This window comes from Periplaneta americana, chromosome 13 (genome assembly GCF_040183065.1).
Source record: "Periplaneta americana isolate PAMFEO1 chromosome 13, P.americana_PAMFEO1_priV1, whole genome shotgun sequence".
Taxonomy (NCBI): Eukaryota; Metazoa; Arthropoda; class Insecta; order Blattodea; family Blattidae; genus Periplaneta; species Periplaneta americana.
The window spans coordinates 57,570,943-57,593,378 of record NC_091129.1 but is presented as its reverse complement, the minus strand read 5'-3'; the positions used below and the strand labels follow the sequence as shown (position 1 = coordinate 57,593,378).

The following is a 22,436-nucleotide window of genomic DNA, read 5'->3' as shown; positions in this document are numbered from 1 at the left end:
TGCTCATTTTTTTTTCTCCTATTTACACAGTTTTGAATACTTAAACTTCACTTTTTAAAATAAATAGATATATTTTATCAAAGTGAAAATGAATTTTGAAATAAATAATATGATAATTTATTGAAACGATTGAAATTTGAACATTCACAATTAAAAATTAGTTAATATTGAATTATTATAAAATATATTTCGGCCCAGATGTTTCAGCTTTTGTTCATTTAGAAATGTTTGTAGGATGTTTTTGTCTCCATGTATTTCCGTCTCTAATGCAGATTACAGAAATTAATTATGAATAGGCCTACTTGTTTTAGACATGAATCTTGTAACTGGACACAGCCTATGTATGTAGGCTACACATCTATAAATAAATAAATAATTAAGTAAATAAATAAACAAATAAATAAATAGTGGAAATTACAATAATACAATAAATCACAATAAAAACAAAATTATTTACACTGACTATTTGCTTAACGACCCTCTACACATTACGAGTTGCTGTAAACATTTTAGTTTCAAAAGAAAATTTTCTCCTTCTTTCTGATCAATACGTTTTCTTCTTTCCTAATGAAGTGCTCGCTACCAAATTCTTCTATTGGAGCACTCATTTCCAACCATCTAGCTTCGGTTTGCTTTGACATGTTCACTGAAGAGCAGACCTGAAGTGTATACACCGCGCTATACTCCGTACATACCTACACTGTTGGGGGTTGCTTGGAGGCTTTAGATAACCAAAAGCAGGACTCTAGTAATGGCATTGGTGATTCCGATGAGTGATAGTAACAGTGACTGTGATAAATAATATTGATACTGACAGTGATGATGATGATGACGATGATGATGATGATGATGATGATGATACACAGTGATTAGTTGTGAATGAACTGTTTATTCTGTTCCATATTTTTTCTACTTATATAGAAATAGCAAGTGATGATAATTATTGATATAATCAATCCAGAATGTGTACTCTGGTGCAGTACACCAACGAAAAGACAGGTTACACTGTAGTCGCCTGTTTACTTCTGCTCCGTACTCATCTCATATTGGCTATAGTAACAATGATGGTGATTTGATGCTGAAGATAATGGTGAATGTGTAAGAATAATATCAGTTCCCTTCTACTAAGAATTTACACACACAATAATTATTTTCAAATTAATAAATGTATAACTCCAAAAATTATATATTTGAGCTAAGTCATTATATAAGTGACGTCCTTAAAAGTTGTATCTTTCAAATAAACCTTTACTAATTTGTGTTCTATTTTCAAATCTCTTATTTAATAGCATGCTGCATTACCTACCGTAGGCAACCACCCTTGAATAGGCTCGAGAAAGAGACAATGGCGCGTCCTTGAACTAAATTGCAATGCACAATGGAATATTGTCTGCCTGTGACTTAATTTTTACCTTCTTTCGTCATCCTTCTCGGAGTCCCTTTTTGTTTCGTTATAAAAACCGGATGTAGATGTCGGGCGTGTCGCAATTCAATTAGAGGCGTCATTTTGTTGCAAGGATGCGATAAGGATGGTCGAGTGGGGACTTGTAATTTATCATCTCGAGATAAAGTTTGTGTACCAACAAGACTACGTGGATTGCGCTACAACACATGTTCTTTCACTCATGAAACTCGTCCCGTGCTGCATTTATCTCTCACGAAATCTTTGAGTAGATGAGAATTAGGCTTTTACTCTTGTTTTTCTTTGTTTATTTAACAATATTATTCGCTGATTACGTAATCGATATGAACATGGTACACTAGTATAACAACAATTTTACTTCTGGAAAAAACATGCAATAAATATAATTACATGAGTTCTTCAAATTTGATCTGAACATTTATTTTTCCTTGAATTAAAATAATATTTACCCAGTAATTCTAGATAGACTAAGTCCGTTATATTCGATTTTACTTTACCATTACCGTCTTTCCTTTCTGTCAATAATTGGCGTAGAAAGATCATGTAGGCCTAATATAGATTAATCATCACTGTGGAAGGAACCGGCGGTGTTAAAAATTAAAGAAGATTTCTAGCACAGTTGCAGAAGAGCTGCTGTTCCCTTTATTTAAACATGGCCACACTGTAGACATGACATGTTATACTCACATTAAAGACCTTATTCAGGAAAACCAACGAATAATTGTCTAGGAATTAGTCAAGAAATGAAATAACATCGAGAAAATTATTCACCTAAAAAGTTCAAAGATGTGTTGAAGATTGGTGCCCATAAATCTGGTTTCAGACAACAAAGCGAGTAGAGTTCCCTTGGAATCTCCAACACTACAACCAAGACAGCCACGAGTTGCTGGATAGTTGTAACAACCTAAGACAATTGGATAATACGCCGATATACTGAAACCAAGATTGTTAGTAAGGATTGGAAACGTTTGCCACTACTAAAAAAAAAAAAATTAATACCAATGGTTTTTGGAATACGACAGATTTCAATCGATGAATTTTCTCTCAGATCTACAATAGTAATATGCGTTACAAGAGCGGTATGTTGAAGTTTTCATGTTCGAGGAAAAGTTTGAAAAAGCGAAACGTAGTTTAGCTTTTTTAATTTCCGAGAATTGAAAGAAAACATACCGCTCGTGTATCGTACATTCTTTTTTGTGCGAAGATCGTTTATTACATACCTGAAAGAGGAATTTCTAATTAGTTGCAATGAAATCTCCATCTTGGTTTCTCTTCAATGACGGCAATTTTGGAAAACAAAAATATCTATCTTCAACATTGTTGCTTTAAAATGTTTTCTGTGTTTACTATACTCCAACAGGCCGTGATATACGTCTGTCTTTTTTTTCCCCAGTCTATAAATGAGAACTTAAAACAAACGGCTTCCTTAATGTTACATGCATCACGAAATACAGTAACTTTAGTGGAGTTGTAGAGTTTACTTAATTTTTGCAGATATTTAAAAACAATAATTAACAGTGCAAATTAGGTGAAATTGCAGTGGTAAGTTTCCAATTTATAATTATTACTATATTGAACGTCTCTAAAATAATATGTTACAAGCCTAAAGGAGTAAAATCAATATGTCACTTAAGCGGTAAGAAGAGGGAAATTGTTATGTGTGTTAGGTTCGGAATACTGAATGTGGAATTTTAGACCTACCGCGGGTTGGTTTTGTGCGGAAACCAAGCAAATACGCACGATCTCGCACAAATAACTAATACAGCGTCCTACAATAGTATTTTGAAAGTCAGATTGAAAGTATCCGCAAAATTCAAAAGACGTGTAGAATTGTTTAGTAGTAAGGAAATGAAGCTGACGTCACAGGATCCCCAGGCTCCCATGGGCGTGGCCCAAGGAGGGGTGGGGGAAGGGGGCGTGACCAAATGAAGGATAGGGGAAAGGGGGTGTGACCAAAAGAGGGATAGGGGAAAGGGGGCGTGGTCAAAGGAGGGATAAGGGGAGCTGGTTTGTGATTTTTCGAATGGGGATTTGCAAGCGAGCGGTGTGGGAAAGCGATTGACGAATGAGCATGGAGAGAATGTGAGAGGGAGGAGTTTTGGGTCCATGTGAAAGTGAAAGGTGTGTTACATAAGATCCAAGGCAAACCTCTCGACATGTGTTGAGGTCCGTTGTTTGTAATTCACCTTGAACCAAATGTGAAAGTGGAAGCGCGACGTGTTGACACATGACAAGGTGAACAACACCTCGACACGTGTCGTGTGTTCGGCGTACACCAGCTGACCTTCCGCAGCCCAGCCGGTTGAAGAGAAAGTTCAGTTGCAAAAGAGTTTTTTGCTCCATGTCACTGGTATAAAAGCGGAAGAATTCGGGTTGTATATAGTTGTATCATGGATCCATTAGCCACATTATCACGCATTAGTGTTGGGGAGTACACAAGAATAAGCAATATTGGGACGTTAACTCCCAACAAAGAGTATATTTTGAAAAAGCTAAGAAAATTAAACACTATAAACGGTCCGGTGATAGTGGCAGATTTAGAAGACTTACCTGTTTTCCACCCCAAACGGTTTACGAACCTATCTGAAGCGGTTCTCAATGAAATAACGTCTGATTCAAAGATATTGTTGGTGTACCGAGGGTTGGTGCCGATTGGCGGAGGGAGTAAAACGATCCATAAAGTGGACTTCAAAAGAAGTGAATAGCGGAGAGGTGAGTAGAAATGAATACGATTATACAAATATGTTAGTATCACCAAGTGTGTTAGAAATATGTACTATTTTAAGTTAGGTAATTAGTTGTAAATGTTGAGTTGATATGATGAGATATGGATGATGTGTTGAGATAATGCTACATGTCTCGGAACTACGAATCTAATTACTTACAACATAATGGTTAACCCTGACATGGAACAGACACGTGTGGAAATTTAAGTTAGGTGAAAGTCAGGCGATGCGTGAACTCCTGCATCTGCGTGCGTGCGAGAGAGGTGAGAAAAAAGCGAAAGTATTTGGACACGCGTACTAATGTAGTTTAGGTAATATGTTGCTTAAGGGGGTTAGAAAGGACAGGAGCCCCTTCGCTGTCAGAGGTACAAGATGGATTATTTTAGGAGAAAAAAAAACAATACCTGTCTGGGTGAGAGTTGGGGATTAACCTTGAATGAGCCCCGAAACACGTGGAGGAAACTCGTATAAATAGGATGCTGTACATTTCATAGGAATACAGTGCAAGAATGGATTTTAAAGTACATTGCAGGTTGTATCACAATGAAATGTGTAACGGTACGATTCACACAATACGACGTATAAATCCAGGAGTGCTGGAACTAGGACTACAAATTTATGACTGTGCAGCAACGTGCTATGTCTATCGATTACACCAGTTGGAGGCGAATGTAAGTACACTGCATATTTTAATCATCGAAGTCTCATATTTATTGTTTCATTAACGTACTTGTATACATGTATCTGCTTACCATACACAGAACCAAAATAAGTTCATTGAATAGTTTAATTAATACTTATTTCTGTTTCATTATCTCGTGTATGTTTATTTATATGTTTTTGTGTTGTGATTATCATGATAGCGTCATTAATAATGTGATGTATAAATCTAATGCATGATTTTTATCAAAGTGTACATCATTAATTACATTAATCAATGCATCACATTTATGTTTTTTGTAATCATTTAACTAGATTGTGGGCTTATTTTCATTTAATTGTTGTATTTACATAAGAATTACTCTGACAAACGATGTAAATTCATTCATGTTTTTCTAACTAGATTGTAGACCTCATTTCCGTGTTTGCTTGTTAATCAGCGTTTGCTCATGCTCTAACAAATGTTACTTTACTGTTATTATTTCACTGTTCATGATAGCGTTATTAATAATGTGATGCATAAATCTAACGCATGATTCCTATCAAAATACACTTATTTTATTTACATAAACAGTGATGCAGAACCGAGAGAGTTTGAGACTTCCATTGAGGAGGTCACGGGTTCAAATTCCATCACCAACCATAAAGACAGCTACCAGTTAACATGCGCTCATTTAATAACTGGGGGGCGTAGCTCAATTGGTAGAGCGTTCGCTTAGAAAGTGTAAGGTTCCGGGATCGATACCCGACACCTCCAAAAGATTTTATTTTATCGATAGAAATACTCCGACGTAGCTCAATTGGTAGAGCATTCGCTCAGAAAGTGTAAGGTTCCGGGATCGATACCCGACACCTCCAAAAGTTTTTATTTTATCGATAGAAATACTCCGATAAATGATACAAATCCATGTATCAAATTTTAACTAGATAGTATTTCATTTAATTGTTGTGTGTTAATCACGCTTCAGCAAATATTACTTTATGTATTAATTATTTTCACAGATGGCAGCCGGAGCAGAGGCACCTCCAAACAACACACCAGTAGAGATGCCTCGCCATAATCATGTAAGTTCATTGGATATGTTAATCATACTTAAATATGTTAAAGCGGTTGCTCATGCTCTAACAATAAGGTTCCGGGATCGATACCCGACACCTCCAAAAGTTTTTATTTTATCGATAGAAATACTCCGATAAATGATATAAATCCATGTATCAAATTTTAACTAGATAGTATTTTCATTTAATTGTTGTGTGTTAATCACGCTTCAACAAATATTACTTTATGTATTAATTATTTTCACAGATGGCAGCCGGGGCAGAGGCACCTCCGAACAACACACCAGTAGAGATGCCTCGCCATAATCATGTAAGTTCATTGGATATGTTAATCATACTTAAATATTTTTGAGCGGTTGCTCATGCTCTAACAAATGTTACTTTATTGTGGGCTTATTTTCATTTAATTGTTGTAATTACATGACGTTCCTGTGCTCATAATTTACCCATACTACTCGTTTCCCAATGTTTCTTAAACTAATATTTATGTACCTAATTTCATTTTAATTTATTTTATTTACATAAACAATGATGCAGAATCGACAGAGTTTGAGACTCGCATTGAGTAGGTCATGGGTTCAAATTCCGTGGTCGACCATAGAGACAACTGTCAGATTGGAAATTTACATGTCATCACCGCCTCCATTACCAATACGATAAACCACTCCTATCTGATTTTTGTTAATCAAAATTTTACCTGGTTTCATTAATTACGTTCACAGATGTCAACTAATTTATTTTATGTAATGACTTGCTGTTTTCACAGATTCTCCGGCCTGAGACGCCGCACATGGAGATGGACAGAAGGATTGGGGAAGAGGGGAGCGAACAAGCATGCTCCTGTGGTGAATGTAATGTAATTACCATTGAATAAAAAAAAAAACATTGAATATAATGAGTTATTATTTCGAAAGTGAAATCACATTCCTTATCACTGAGCAAGAAACCTGTCATTTCCATCTTGGGGGACTTAGGATCGGGGTAAAAGAAAAGAGTAATAAAAGCAAATAATGGTTATATATTGATTACAATGCAACAAATACAGTTCCAGAAAACAGTACCAAATGAATTGTTTCTTTTCCACAAACACACTCACAATCAGTCATATGTGATATCTCTTAAAAGTACTATAATTAACATAACCACTAAGCATTGTAATTAACATAACCACTATTTCACAATAGTCCATAATGATATGCTGTCAACCAATTCGACGAGTGTGATGGTATGACGTGAGGAGGTGGTTTGAACAGCTGCACATTCCCGGCGAGATGGTGAGTTCCTTTACAGAAACATTATTCGTCCCGGCTTCGTGGAAACCTTGTACATCAATTATCATAATGGACATCCTGAAACAAAATAAGAACAGTGTAGAATGAGAGCTAATGTAAATTGTATAATATTACGGAGAAAAGTAACACATACTTACATTTTTTTGTTACACCACTGTTTGCACCAGGTTTGTGAGGGGTGTATAGTTTACGAGGCAATCGTGTAGAATAAGACAACATGCAGCAGTATTTGCTGCTATATTAGCATTTGCCAATATGTCAACACGTATATTTACTGCTCCTAGTTTTACTTCATCGTGTTGTTTAGAGCAATCAATGACGAAAAGTGGCGCTTTTTCGATGAAATCTTTTCTCGATAGCAGTGGATTGTTTGGTTTGTTGTAATATGAATTTTGAAATTTGCTGTATAATTCATATAATAGAGCCACTTTACCATTCTCAATATCCAGATTTAGATTATTGTATGGGTAGAATTCATCATTCAAATATACTCTCACGTCAGTAATATTACAATGATCAAAGACACTGTTATCCTTGTCAATCCCGTTTCTGTTTGTTTGAAATCCAATTATAACATATCTTGGTTTCCGAAGTTTGGTAGTAGTTGTAACATTCCACATAATCTGCTTAGTTGCAGGTAGTGATGGATATTCAAACAACTGCCATGAGCGAAATGGAATGCTAAGCGGTCTATCACTTCTCAGTATCTCTAAAAGTCGAAGTCTTTCAGAATCAGAGACTGTAATTAGAGGCATGTTCCAATGAATTCTTGTTAACGTCACCTTGCAATTCTCACCCATTCGAGCATTAATAGAGTCTCTTGCTCGTACAAGTAAGAGTTCCAATTGTGCATTTATTATGATATCTTTAAAATCTTCAGCAAATCCGAGAAGAGTTTTCAGAGGGACGCAAACGTTGAATTTAGTATTGGTAACAATATCAACATCCTTAGTGGGATGGATCCAACCGCTGTTTCCAAGCATGTTAGATTCAAATGTATTCAGAGAAATCAAATTCTTCATCGTTGACGTAATGTCTGCGTTTTTAATGCTGTCAATAAGCTGCCCATTAAGTTCCAATCGTATACTTTCGAACAAAAATGCCATAGCATTGTTAACCAATTTCGCACTAGTTGGCGTACCCTCAGGTTTTGTAATGCTACCTTCAATAACAATACAACTCTCACAAGGAAGCATGTATAAATTTTCACTTTTAATGCGAATATTGATTGAGTCATTTTCATTGATGGCTGAAGGATTCTGTGGAAGAAAGGAATGCGTTTCTTTTTTCACTATTCTCTCCTCAAATATTGGCGATTTAGTAACATTTAAGGGATCCATCGTCGCTTTACTTTATATCCGTATTTTGTGAGTAAGTGTACTGAGCGAGATGTCAATCTCTTGGTTTCAGAAGTTGAACTAACGTGTTCAGTTGATGTGTTAGTTCTGATATAGAAGTTTTGAGGGAATTGTAATCCCATTTTTTCCAAGATGTAATTCTACAGTAATAGTTTCACCCCTAAAATCAATCAATCTTCCGTCTTGATCCAGTATTCTAGTAGTAATATTATCAATATATTTAGTATTTATTTTGAAATATCGAATGTCGAATGGCTTGTCAGACAAGTGAAAACCTGGGTCAACATTTACAATTAAAGAATGAATTGCATGTGTTGATTGACTGTTTAAAAATGAGCTCCCAGTTAAATTACATTCTATTCTTATAAGAGTGACAGGAAATATGTTAGCTGGGTAATCGGATATGTGTTTATGGACAGCTTCAAGTTTTTTCGATTTAAATCCCAGTATTTTACCTATTGAATCGGGAGCGGTGAAATCAATTTCATGTTGACAATAAATTTGTGTGTGTAATGTGTTATTATTTGCTACTAATTCAAAGGCGATCGGTCGTGTGTGATTGTCTTTGATCATCATTGCATGAGATATATATTTATTGATATCATCGATTTCATACGTTCCCGTGGGTAATGTAATTGTTTTACTTTCCTTCGTTGACTTTGTAATATATGTAAATTTGTTATTCCCATCGTTAACATTGGGTATGGTGTTATATGTTGAAAAATTCACGAGGCCAATTTCATACTCTGAATCTTCATCCAATGTGATTGGTGGATGATAGTTACAAGATATCTCTGATGTGTTACCTGTCACTGTGAAAGACATTGTGACAGCATACAAATTGTTACGTTTGCATTTATAGCAAAAATTGAAGAGCTAACTGTCCACATAATTCCGTATTAAACTCTTGATGACGGTTAGTATTATATTTAATTGTTACACCCCGTAAGTAATTAATTATCTCTACAGGTGGGGGGAGGTCTCCAAACGAATCAAAGTAGAATGCTTCATTGTTATCAATTTTATTAAGCGCGACCCAATGCGTTCCGGGTCCCTCATTAGAATCTAAATTAATTACTAATTTTTCTTTATGCCATGGTTTCCTTGGCAAAGCATTTCTCATAAATACACCGCGAAAATTTTGTATCCCAAGAAATCGTGCATAATTAAGAATATCAGCATCACTTAAGGCTTTTTTTTTAACCGCATTCCCTTACCGCTCTTGTATTGTCTCACATACAAACCCTTTCCTGCCGATGCTTTCTTTGGTGAAATAACTGTTGCAAGTGTTTGTAAACCAGCCAATATTAAAGGGAGAGGAAGTCCACCACCAGTTTTTTTCCCCATTGCAATACCCTCCATAGTTTTATTATGCCTCATAGATTCTGAAAGTTGCTTTTTATCACTTTTGGCAGAATTTACAGCTTTCGCTATTTGTGCAGCACCACCGGAGAGAGCTCCTAATGCGCTGAGACCTGCGAATATTGGGAGCAGAGGGAGAATTCCAGCTATTTTGGGCCCCTTTATGACTCGAGGTTTCTTCTTCTTCTTCTTATGTGTATTGTTTTTTCTTTTCATTGCCGCTTTCAACTTGGAGAGTGTCATGTCTCGCTTTCCAGCACCAAAGAAACGTTTAGCACCCATTACTTTGGAGACTAAAAAAGTAGCAGCCCTCTCACTCGGTTTGGCGTCAGATGCAGTTACACGTGCTCGGGCTTTGTCTTGTAACACTTTATCAGCTGCGTGTCTTGATGAAAGATCACTGCTTTGTGCATATGCAATATCGTGTTCTCGACACGCCTCGTCTAAAGCATTGACGCCCAGTTGACCTTGAAAAATTATCTTATGCAATTTCGTGCCAGGTCCACAAAACTGATAGCCTGGTAGATGCAATTCCACTGGTAGCTTGTTGATAATTGTATTTAAAATACCGCGTTCTCTTACGGTACGTTCCCCACCGTGGACAAGCATACTATAAAATAATTTATAAAAAGGTGTTCCTTATATACATATAATGTATTATTCTACAATGTTATGATATTTGTAAAAGCACTTTATACACAATCCAACAAAACACTTTGAATACTGTGTTCGAACAATGCTGTTACACCCTTTTTGCATACATCTCTTTCTCCCTCTAAATGGGATATATTGAACCCAATGATTCATGCAATCATATCGGGATTCTCTGCTATCGTATGTAATCGGGGAACACGTTAGTCGCACATCCAGTTTCTTAGCGTTCATAATTGCAACTGATACGAAAATCATATGTTTGTAACATTATATGGTACCTTGTTGCTTTAAAGCAACAAGTTGTTTTAAAGTAACAAATGGTCGAAAATGGTATCTTGTTGTTTTAAAGCAACAAACGATTGAAAATGGTATCTTGTTGTTTTAAAGCAACAAATGGTTGAAAATAATACCTTGTTGTTTTAAAGCAACAAATGGTTGAAAATAACACATTGTTGTTTTAAAGCAACAAATGGTTGAAAATAATTCCTTGTTGTTTTAAAGCATCGATATGTTGAAAATGATATCTTGTTGCATATATGTCGAAAATTGTATTCATGTTAAAGTATTTAACAGTTGTAATTACACCTGTATCTATCACTGCAGTGTTTGGCAACAATCAAACAACATGCAAGTTGTGAAGCAAACACAAACGTTACCAATTGAAGTTATAGGAGAAAGTGGAAACGATACAAATTACGTACGACACAGTGCACTATTTCCGAATCACGTGCGATGTATCATATGTGGTCCAAGCAATGCTGGGAAAACAAACTTGTTGTTAAATTGGATTCTTCATAGCTCTGGACTAAAATTCGAAAATATCTACATCTATTCAAAATCCCTATTCCAGCCAAAATACGAATATTTAGCCAAAGTATTGGAAAAAGTGCCAGAAATAGGACTTTTTAGATATAATGCCAGCGAGGATATTGTACCATTTGAAGACATAAAAGCAAACTCCGTGTTTGTCTTCGACGACATAATGACTGATTCACAAAAGACAATATCGAAATTGTTTAGTATGGGAAGACATAAAAACCTTGATTTATTTTATCTCGGACAGACTTATGCAAAGATTCCCAAGCACCTCATTCGAGACAACTGCAATTTAATTGTTCTTTTCAAACAGGACAGTATGAACTTGAAGCATATATTTGACAATTTTGTCAATCCAGACATGACTTTTGATCGATTTCAAGAAATGTGCTCCGAGTGTTGGAATAGTGGTGATCGATGTTTAATCATGAATTTAGAAAGCGAATTACACAAGGGGAGATATCGCAAAGGATTAGATTCCTATATAATATGGAAATGATTACTATTCTCTTTACTTAGTATCGAGACTTTGAGAAAGTATGAGTATTGACAAATTTGGACGGAGTGTCTACAGAAGAAGAGAAAAAATAATTCTTCGAGAAGATTTCCCACGCGATAGTGATAAAAACTATCTTATTGGCGACGTAAAACTAAAAGGTGTCAAAGCACCGGATGAGCCGGAGGACGCTGCAAATAAAGTATACGTGGATAGAGCTATTAAGGAAATTCAACGATATGCCATCGAAAATGATGATAAAATTAAATCGTCTTTGGAAACGTACACGTCAACACTTGTTGACAGGACTAGTAGCAATTTTGAAACGCGAATTAAACACTATATTAATGAAACGAATGAACAGACGGTGAAACATGTGCATGAACGTATGCAGCACCAGGAAGCACAATGGGATGCAAAATTACGGAAATATGATGAAGATCGTGCATTATTTGCCATTGCTGAAAAAGTGACTCAAGCAAATGAGTTGAAGAAAGAAATTTATGAAATGACAAACAAGTTCAAAGGTGTTACATTTTTTCATATTGCTTCAACTCCAAAACATGATAATACGAATGTATATAAATTATCCAGTGGACTAAATTACTTTGAAATTCCTATGAATGGTGTAGTAACTGTTACTACAACACCAGCTGATATAATCGTGAAATTAAATGATAAACTATTCAAAAATGGAACGTCTGTTTCCAAACGTGATAAGTTATCGTTTCATATGTCTGGTCGCAAGCAGCAGTTAAATGCAACTATAGAACTTGTGTATAAAATAGTGAATGTAGCATGAATATTCACCATTGCATTGCAAGATGTCAGCTGCTACAGCATCTCGAGACAAACTGAAAAGAAATATCATAAAACATTCTCAAGCTGTAAAACGCAAATTCATAGCCTTGAAGCAGGGACAATTGAGCTCTCAGCATGCACTCGGTGAAGCGTTTCAGCCAATTACCACACCTCTACATATGCTAATAAATGAAATGCAGAATACGAAGAAATATGCAGACGATGGAGGAAAGAAGGTAGATTACATCAAAAAGGATATGAAAGAAGAGGAGGAAGAGGAGGAGGAAGAAGAGGAGGAGGAAGAGGAGGAGGAGGAAGATAATGATGAGAAACACAACCCCATTGTTAGCATGCATATAGACAATCTCTCAATACGAACAAAACATAAAGCATATGATAAGGTATATGGTGTTCAGTTTAGTAATAGCAAATTGGTGATTGGAAACACACCCATTAAATTTGACAAAGATCATGTAATTGTGAACAATATACGATACAAGGGAACCTCTGGTTTATATAATTTACTGTTTCTCAACAACCCACCGGATGGTAGTTATGATGATCAGGACATATATAAATACAAAGATATTTTAATTTCCACTAACGCACATCGTGTTGATTATGATCCGAAACAGAAGCTAAGGAGAGCAAATACCAAGAAGTATTACGATATTATTGTTCCATTGTTTCAGAAGCGTGGTGGAAGTTGGAAAGTTTCTCTGCCAAATCATAAAATAGAATATAAGCATTGGGATTATCCGAATGAATTAGTTGAACGCCTTGACCTTCTCATGTCATCACGCTACGCTGGAAATACCGGTGTGGATAACGAAATCTATGCTATAGAAGAGGAATTGCGTGAAGGTGGATACATAGAATGAGCAAACAGGGGATTGCACAAGAACTTCATAAACCAGCTCGGAAAAATTTTCAAAAACGTCATGTCATCACTAAAGGTTTATTTGACCTCTTTCAAAGCGATCTCATTGAACTCATTCCCTATGCTAAGCAAAATAAAGGATTTAAATATATACTGGTAGTAATAGATGTGTATTCCAAATATGCTTGGGCGAAAGAACTTAAAAATAAAACCGGTAAAGAAGTGACAACTGCCCTGCACTCATTGCTAAGCGGAATGGCAAAGGCTCCGAAAAATTTGCAAACAGACTGGGGAAAAGAGTACTACAATAAACATTTTAAATTACTAATGGAAAATTACAACATCAATCACTACTCGGTGTTTTCTACAACAAAAGCATGTATCGTCGAGAGATTCATCAGGACACTCAAGTCACACATGTTTCGAGAGTTTACGGCGCGTGGATCCTACAGATGGTTGGAGCTATTGCCACAGCTGATTGAGAAGTACAATGCCACCGTACATTCAACTACAAAGATGAGACCCATGGATGTTACTAACAATCAACTCCTTCATACAGTGTACGAGCAACAACCAGTGCGACGAGGAAGACAAAAGTTTCGAGTGGGTGATTTAGTGAGAATATCAAAGTACAAGAAGCTGTTTACCAAGGGCTACCTACCATCGTGGAGTACTGAAATATTTGAAGTGAAAAAAGTGCAACAGACTCAGCCAACGACTTACATACTTCATGATCTAGAAGGTGCACCCATTTTAGGAGCGTTCTACACCGAGGAACTTCAAAAGACAAACTTTCCAGATGTTTATTTGGTTGAAAAAATTTTGAGGAGGAAGGCTGGGAAGGTGTATGTGAAGTGGTATGGGTTTCCTAACTCAAAGAACAGTTGGATTGATGAGGGTGATGTATTGAAATAAAAACAAGTTTCTGCACATGCACTGTAAATTTATTATGAGTTAATAAAATGTATATAAAATACAATATTCTTATTATTTAAACACTCTTGCACACGTCTTCTTTTACATGGAGGTTCATCATATCCATGTGGCAGTGTATTAACACCATCTTGTAATATTACTCTTTTGTCGTCAAAAGAATTTAAAGTCACTTTATTTACACACATTGTAAACACATTATGAAAATATGATCTAATAGAATTGTTTCTTGAGTAAGTAGGAATACCGGATTCACGACATGATGCATAATCTGCAAACGTGATTTCATTCCTAATTACACTTTTCTTAATACCCTTCAGTTTTTTTTATTTCAAAATCGGAACATTTCAAGGCGTACACTTTAGCCTTCAAACCTACAAACTCATCAATATGTGAATTTGGAATTTCATCCTTGAACTTCCCAAGCACACCTTTATTTTGTAGTGAATATAAAATATGATTTGGTGAATACACACTAGTATCCCAATGATCCCGTACATTTTGCAGATCGTGGTACAAATCATCTGTTTGAGCAAGATATATAAAACTGTCTGTGTCCATGTAACACAACTTAAATTTGTCACCAAACTGTTCTTTCATAATGCGATGGTGAAAATTGTACATGTGCACTTTTGAAAGTTCTAAAATACACATACCTACATACAATGCTTTATCAAACAAAATTTGAGTTTGTCTTAAATGAATACCCACTAGTTTTTTCAGTTTCTCATCATTTGAAACTAATCTGAAACGCATTTCAGTATTCAAATCAATGTATTGTTTTAACCAACGTGATTGCTTGAATTTTATAACACGATGTATTTTCACAATTTGCAAGCCATGATCCACTGCCTGTTGCAAAAGTTTGTAGTGTGCCACATAGTTTTGTTTGGAATGCAGTGTTGTCAACAATTTTTTATGCTTTCCATCTGGTGGTTTTGCAAATTCCGCACAAAATGGTAACTCTTTATGTTTTTCAAACAGATGATTTGGATACTCTATATCCACCTCTAGAACATAACCTATTTCACTATCATCATTTACTGCTTGAAGATCAAAATGATGTATTTCCTCATCTGTTAGCCATGCAAATCCCCCGTATGGTAATTTTTGAGACATGGCGAATCCATACAAATTATTCGCATCCACTTAGTAAATTGCAGAAGGGGGTTTAGAATCATCGAAATTGTCGCTTTTAGGATCGTTCGCAACTGCATGACGAGTCACACATTGACAGATTCCACCACGTATTCCTTGTTCGAAAAGTAATAGCATAGTCATATCCTTAATCAATTGCAATTCAACACCCGTTAATTTCAACATTGCTGAATAGGCAAGTCCTGGCACTGTATAGTAATACATACAATCTAAATCATATGCTTTGAGACACATCTCGCGAAAATTTTCAAACACATCCGTTAAGATGAGGGTGTCGGATTTTAAGTATAAATCTGAATACTCCCCCAGCGTCTGAATATTGAATGTCTCCCAAACAGATTTTGCATGATTATAGTCCTCTTCAGTGATATGCTCATTAGTTAATTTGCTGAAAAAGTTCTCCTTCGGTGGTAGACAGTTGTCCTCTAGTCTATCTGACGTTGTTAAATAGTCATAGGGAAAAACACCCTTACGACAAACAAGATCAGATTTATCATTGAAGTTTTTTTTCGTTTCCGAAAACTTATCTTTGGGCAAGTTGTCTGCTAATTGTGCTAAACTGGATGGCATAAACCGAAAAGAATCAAGAAATCGCATTTTCATATAACGCTTTCTTCTGTACATGCAAGGAACATTTTTAACAAAACTAATGTACTTTTCCTGCGTGTTTGGTAAAACTTGAATGAGGTTGTCATCATAACCCAATTCCTTCACAATAAAATATCCATCATATGATGACAAATTATGCAGTACAATTGGAATAAAGTGCTGATGCTGATACCTGAAATTACACTCATTGTGAGCAGCACCGCGAAATTTCCCCGTCAAATGATCATGATCACGAACTTTATAATTATCGCCTATAAAATCACCCTTTTTACAAATGTGACATATATTTGCTTTCAAGTATGCATCATTTTCTTCACTGGTTAGTGGAATCATTTCTTTAATATCCTGAAATAGTATTTGTTCAATTTTTTTCGTCTCCATCACCATGTCTTGTACGAAATGGTTTGCTGCATCACGCCCTCTGTACAATTTCATGTCTGTGTACGTATCCTGACTATCCTTAAGAACATAGCAATAACTAAACGGTGTATGTTTCTGATATTGCACCGTATAACTAGAGTCTGGATTCCCATGACAATTCTCAATGGGCTCTAGTAGACACTCAAAATCCGCATAAATCACAAATCTCACCTTCTGTGAAAACTCGGGATGATCAAAAGACAGGTAATCTTTATACGGAAATACTGATCTAACAGCACTAAATTGTGAACATACGCTCTCGTGATCCTTCAATCGTTCTGCACACGACCTAACCTCATTATGTCGAAAATATGCAAAACACCGTTTACAAACAGCAATTTGACTTCCAACGGCAGCTGTCAGTTGAGGCCGTATGAGTGCGCTGAAATTTGTTATGCAACAGTAATGTGATGTGTTATCATTATTAATGTATAACAAATCCCTATGATCTGATAATTCCTTTTCACACATTCTCAGAGGAAATACATCATCATTCTCATCAAGTGCAAACACATTTATTGAAATATCATTGCGTTTTTCAAATTTTGCAATGTCATTAATTCCCACGGGGAAGTCAATGCACCAATCATATTTACATTCTAAATTTGGTCTATTCTCATAGCTCAACATAAGGTCCTTGTCTCTATCGAGAAATTTTGATAGTATGCAATACTTAAAACAATAGATATCACTGTTGGCAATGTTTACTAAAGATTTTGAATTTTTGTACCTGCGAGGAAGTTCTATATATGCACTTCCGCCCATCAATGGCGTATATTTATTTACTCGCAATTCTAATTTATGTAATTTGACATAAAATAAACCCGAACCCTTCGTACTACATTCTTCAAACTCTTTCACAATCTTTTCCTTTTGTTTGTTGATAAATTCCCTGATATCCGAATACTGATATAATACATCATTTTTACTTTTAAAATTATGAAATATTGTCTCATTGTGAACATTGGCAAACATACATTCAACAAATATGTTAAATTTTAAAGCAGAGTACTCACTTAAATGTGTCTTTAAAATGTCTTGCATTTCATTAGTGACACATTCTAAAATATCTTTCAATTCACTCTCATGATTTGTCAGATTTAGAGCAATATAAGTCTTCAAACGATTTTTGAAAGCTCTATCCGATAACGCAAACACAGATCCTGAACATACTTGACTGGATGTTGACGCCACCATTGGGATAGCATCCGTTCCAAAGGTCGGTTGTGCAACCATCTCAGATGTTGATGTTGGGATAGCAACCATTCCCGAGAAAGGTGACGTAACCATCTCGGATGCAGAGGTAGTTGGCGGCATAACATCAACCCGTGCGGTGTTCATCACAGGTGCAGCGTTTTCATCTCCATTCAATTTTTCATATGCCCCTTTGACATCTGTAACCTAATACAAAATTACTCATTAATATTTTCATAAGTATTACAAAACTCAGTATGTATTTATATTTACATACTCACCATATTATGATTTTTCACATGTTGAATCATATATCTTTCAACTCTGCCAATTGTTCCACACAGTTTACATATGAACCTGATTGTAGTGTGCGTTTCTTTTTTGTGTCGTGCCAATATCTTTTTGGTTGAATATGTTTTTTCACATATATCACATTTATTCTCCATTTTGGTCCTTTATGTGGTTAATTGTTGAATAATATCTTCCACATCCGTCGTCTCCTCCTTCAAAGCTTCACATTTCCTCTTTCCTCTTTTAATTGTCTGCTGAAAACAATAATGTAAGTTAGCCATGCATACAGTACACACTACATAATTTGTTGAAAGAACAAATGAAAATACACTCGCCGCTTTGTGGTTAGGGCATGTTTCAATACAATTCTCCCGCCAAAATCTATTTTTCCTGTTGGCTTTTTTGTCCTCATCAACAACCACTTTCACAATTTCAGGTTTCTGTTAAACAAAACAGTGACAAATATTACCATTATGCATCACAAATACAGTTGTACTTCATATAAAAAAGAAATACACTTACCGGTTTATAGTTGGGGTATGTGTCTTCACATCTCTCCCGATAATATCTTTTTCTTGGCGCTTTCACAGCCACATCCACACTTTCTGGTTTCTACACAAAAACAAAATAACAAATATAGACATTATGTATATCATATTATAATTAGTTAAAGAAATAACCACACTGTACTCACCTCTTTGTAAGTGAGGCAGCTAGGATCGCACAGTTCCCGCCAGATGCGTAAATGTGACTCACAAGGATCCCTGCACTCAATCAGCAGGTGCTCGCCATTACCTAGGCAGGTATTGCTGTGGTGGGTATCCTCATGTGTTGAAATTGAATTTAAAAAAAGAATTTCCGTATTACCACATGGTAACACTAATGAGTAATCAGTATGTAACTGATTTTCTCCATGTATTATTCTCTTCACCTCCGTATATATGTTATTAGAGTTGTTTATATAGTACTTGCGAACGATTTGGTGCGGCTCATCTAACCATTCATCTCTCATACCAGTTGGATATGAATATGTTACCTCAAATGGCACTTTGAAATGTTCTTCTTTTGTTATTAGTGGAATGTTCTTCAAAGCGTTACTGTCCATGACTCCTCATCACGCCCTAATACTTCCGCTTTTATACCAGTGACATGAAGCAAAAAACTCTTTCACAACTGAACTTTCTCCTTCAACCGGCTGGGCTGCGGAAGGTCAGCCGGTGTACGCCGAACACACGACACGTGTCGAGGTGTTGTTCACCTTGTCATGTGTCAACACGTTACGCTTCCACTTTCACATTTGGCTCAAGGTGAATTACAAACAACGGACTTCAACACATGTCGAGAGGTTTGCCTTGGATCTTATGTAACACACCTTTCACTCTCACATGGAACCAAAACTCCTCCCTCTCACAGCTCCACTCCATTTCAACATTCTCTCCATGCTCATTCGTCAATCGCTTTCACACGCCGCTCGCTTGCAAATCCCCATTCGCCAATCACAAACCAGCTCCCCTTATCCCTCCTTTGACCACGCCCCCTTCCCCTATCCCTCTTTTGGCCACACCCCCTTTCCCCTATCCTTCATTTGGTCACGCCCCCTTCCCCCACCCATCCTTGGGCCACGCCCATGGAAGCCTGGGGATCCTGTGACGTCAGCTTCATTTCCTTACTACTTTGTTTAAAGGCATTATCATCCATGTCAACGCCAGCCCTCGCTGAGCAAAGATCACACAAGAACCCATACTGAACTTGGTTGGGAAGAAAGTCTTTGGAGGCGAAACATTTACAGTGAAAGACCTGGTGATGACAGAAGTGCGGACATAGCTACACAATCAATCAAAAGTGTTTTTTAAGAAGGAATGAAGAGGCTTCCTGGTTGCTGACTACTATTGTAGGCCTATCGATAACTTTCGCTACTATTTGGAAAATAATCATGTAATGTTGACTAAATGCAACACAGTTTAAAATTATAACGTACGGTAATTATTGAATGAGAAAATGATCGTAATGTTAAAAAACTGAGATATTTCCTTAGGAACGCGGAATTTCTTCATCCTCTATTCAGAAAGCGCGATTTTTAACCTGATGTCTGTTCGTCTGTCCATTTGCTTTATATAGCTTGGTGGATTGCAGTGTGAAACTATAATTTTTAATACAATAATTTCCTGGAGATATACATTGAAAGGGTTTAATGTATAAAGGCTGTTTAAGTGATCCATTCATATTCAGCAGTAGCAGCAGCAGTATCACCACTATCATCATCATCATCATCATCATCAGTCATCACTATCTACCTTTAAGTATTTGGTCTTAGACTCGTTTTCTGTCAAATACTCAATAGATCTGCAATTAATACAAGAAATTCACAAGTTTCGGGGTCTCCTTTTTCATATGGTCAGCCATACGTAAGGTTACCACTTAAGACAACATATAATTGTGGTTGTGACTACATCCATTTAAGATAGGAGGAAAATAAAATTATAAGTTCCTGCTGCAAATCGAGTTCATATCCTTTGCATCTGTAAGGAACGCTACCTTTCGATTGACAGAGAAGAATATATCGAGTAACATTATCGAAATTGTGAACCTATTAATTTAAAATTGAAACCGTGGCAAGACATACAATCGAGGGCCAAGGCCGACCGCCCCACTTTCATATGCCTCATCCAACCAGTTTGCGGTAAGTGTGTTGAGCACTAGAGAGCTGCAGAATAGGGCTTATAACCGATTTTCATTCGACCGGTTAAAGAGCATCCGTCAAGACTCAAGATAGAGCGTCCAACCGAATGTTCGAATTTAAACCGATTACCCCTGATGTTTTGCAGGCTAGAACACTGACTTTTCTGATTATACAAACGGAGTAACAATTGAACGAAATTTACCATGTGTAATTTAAAAAATGTATTCACTTAATATAGGCCTACATTTTATTTCATATTGTACTCCAACCAGGAGAAAGTCTCAGAGGAATGAGACGCAGCAGGGTAATGCTGTGAATGAATGTTGATGTCATAAGATGTCATAAAGTCACACACGTGGGTAGACGCATCTCCATTGGCTAACTCTCAAAGCACAAACGATAACACTGATACACACATATTTATACTACCCTAGTTACAAAATTAGATCGCGGTTAATTTCCTGTTATTTTAATCCCTCCATACACGAAACAACATATGCAGGAGAGCGCATGTTTTTTAAACTGACGTTATAGGTAAAGGTAATATTATCTATCTACTTCGCTCAAATAGATGACGCAATAGTAAGCACATTCCTTTCACGGTTAATCTCCTGGTTGGAGAACAGTACTTTATTACACTTATCTTCATAACATGATGAACAAATGGACACCGGTAACAACAAAGGAAATAAGTGTAATGCATAATATAAAATTTGGTATGTAAAGAAATGCAAGAATAGAATAAATTACAATTACTTACTAAATAGAAGAGAAAATAAGTACATGAATTCTATTGGAACGTTTATATTTTAAACTTAAAATGAATACCTCTTAAACAGTAGTTGTTAATGCCATTTAATTACTCTAAGCATATGCATTATTTCATTAATAAATCATTTTTAAGAAAATATTTTTTACGCTTGACGTTACCAACTGTAATACATGAGTGGATGAATGAATATGTCAATGGATGGATCAATGGATTATTGATTGATTGTAGTGAGAGAAGAATTATGAATTAAATAGTAGACCTACAAGATGATAATCGTGTCCTTGCAAGAGTTCTTGTAACTCCTGCATGGCTCAGTGTGATCTACTTTTGCCGTCCACCCACAAAGAGTGAGAAACAATTTGAGTTTTCGTTAAACCGAACCTGAGGCACTCCACGAGACGGAAGAGCTTTTCATACTGACTACAGCGCCAGGCGTTCAATAGCAATACAGTATATAATTTCTATTTTTCGTAACCGGTTCTGCACGACTCTAGCGAGCACTATGATTCTCCCTTCCGTATAGCTCGTTTACAAAAACCGGATTGCACTATTAACTGTAGCCTCCAAAATTTATCACGATGCTGGATAGCCACCGATCCCACACACTGGTCGAGGTTTAGTGAGAAACTTTATTTTTCTACGTATGAGGTCTCGAACCAGCGCTAATTTCGTATCGCTAGTTCAAGGCATAGAGCTTGAGGCCACAAAGCTACGACGCGGAACGTGAGTCTATTGTGAAACAAAGTTATTGAATTTTAACTGTAATTCTTTACTTTACGCCACTTTTAAAGTAATACAAAGAATCAGATGATGATGATAATGATGATAATTATGACGACGATGACAATGCTT

At 36.2% G+C, this 22,436-nt stretch overlaps 1 protein-coding gene across 1 annotated transcript in view; it reads right to left on the bottom strand.

The window, feature by feature from the left end:
* Nucleotides 1–6,868: 6,868 nt before the first annotated feature.
* The window catches only part of LOC138711631 (uncharacterized), a 233,224-nt gene continuing 217,656 nt past the window's right edge, over nt 6,869–22,436 (bottom strand). Inside the window, exon 3 of the mRNA XM_069842762.1 lies at nt 6,869–7,217. Coding sequence (XP_069698863.1) covers nt 7,204–7,217 — 14 coding nt within the window. The 3' untranslated portion in view covers nt 6,869–7,203. The remainder of the gene's footprint in view (nt 7,218–22,436) is intronic.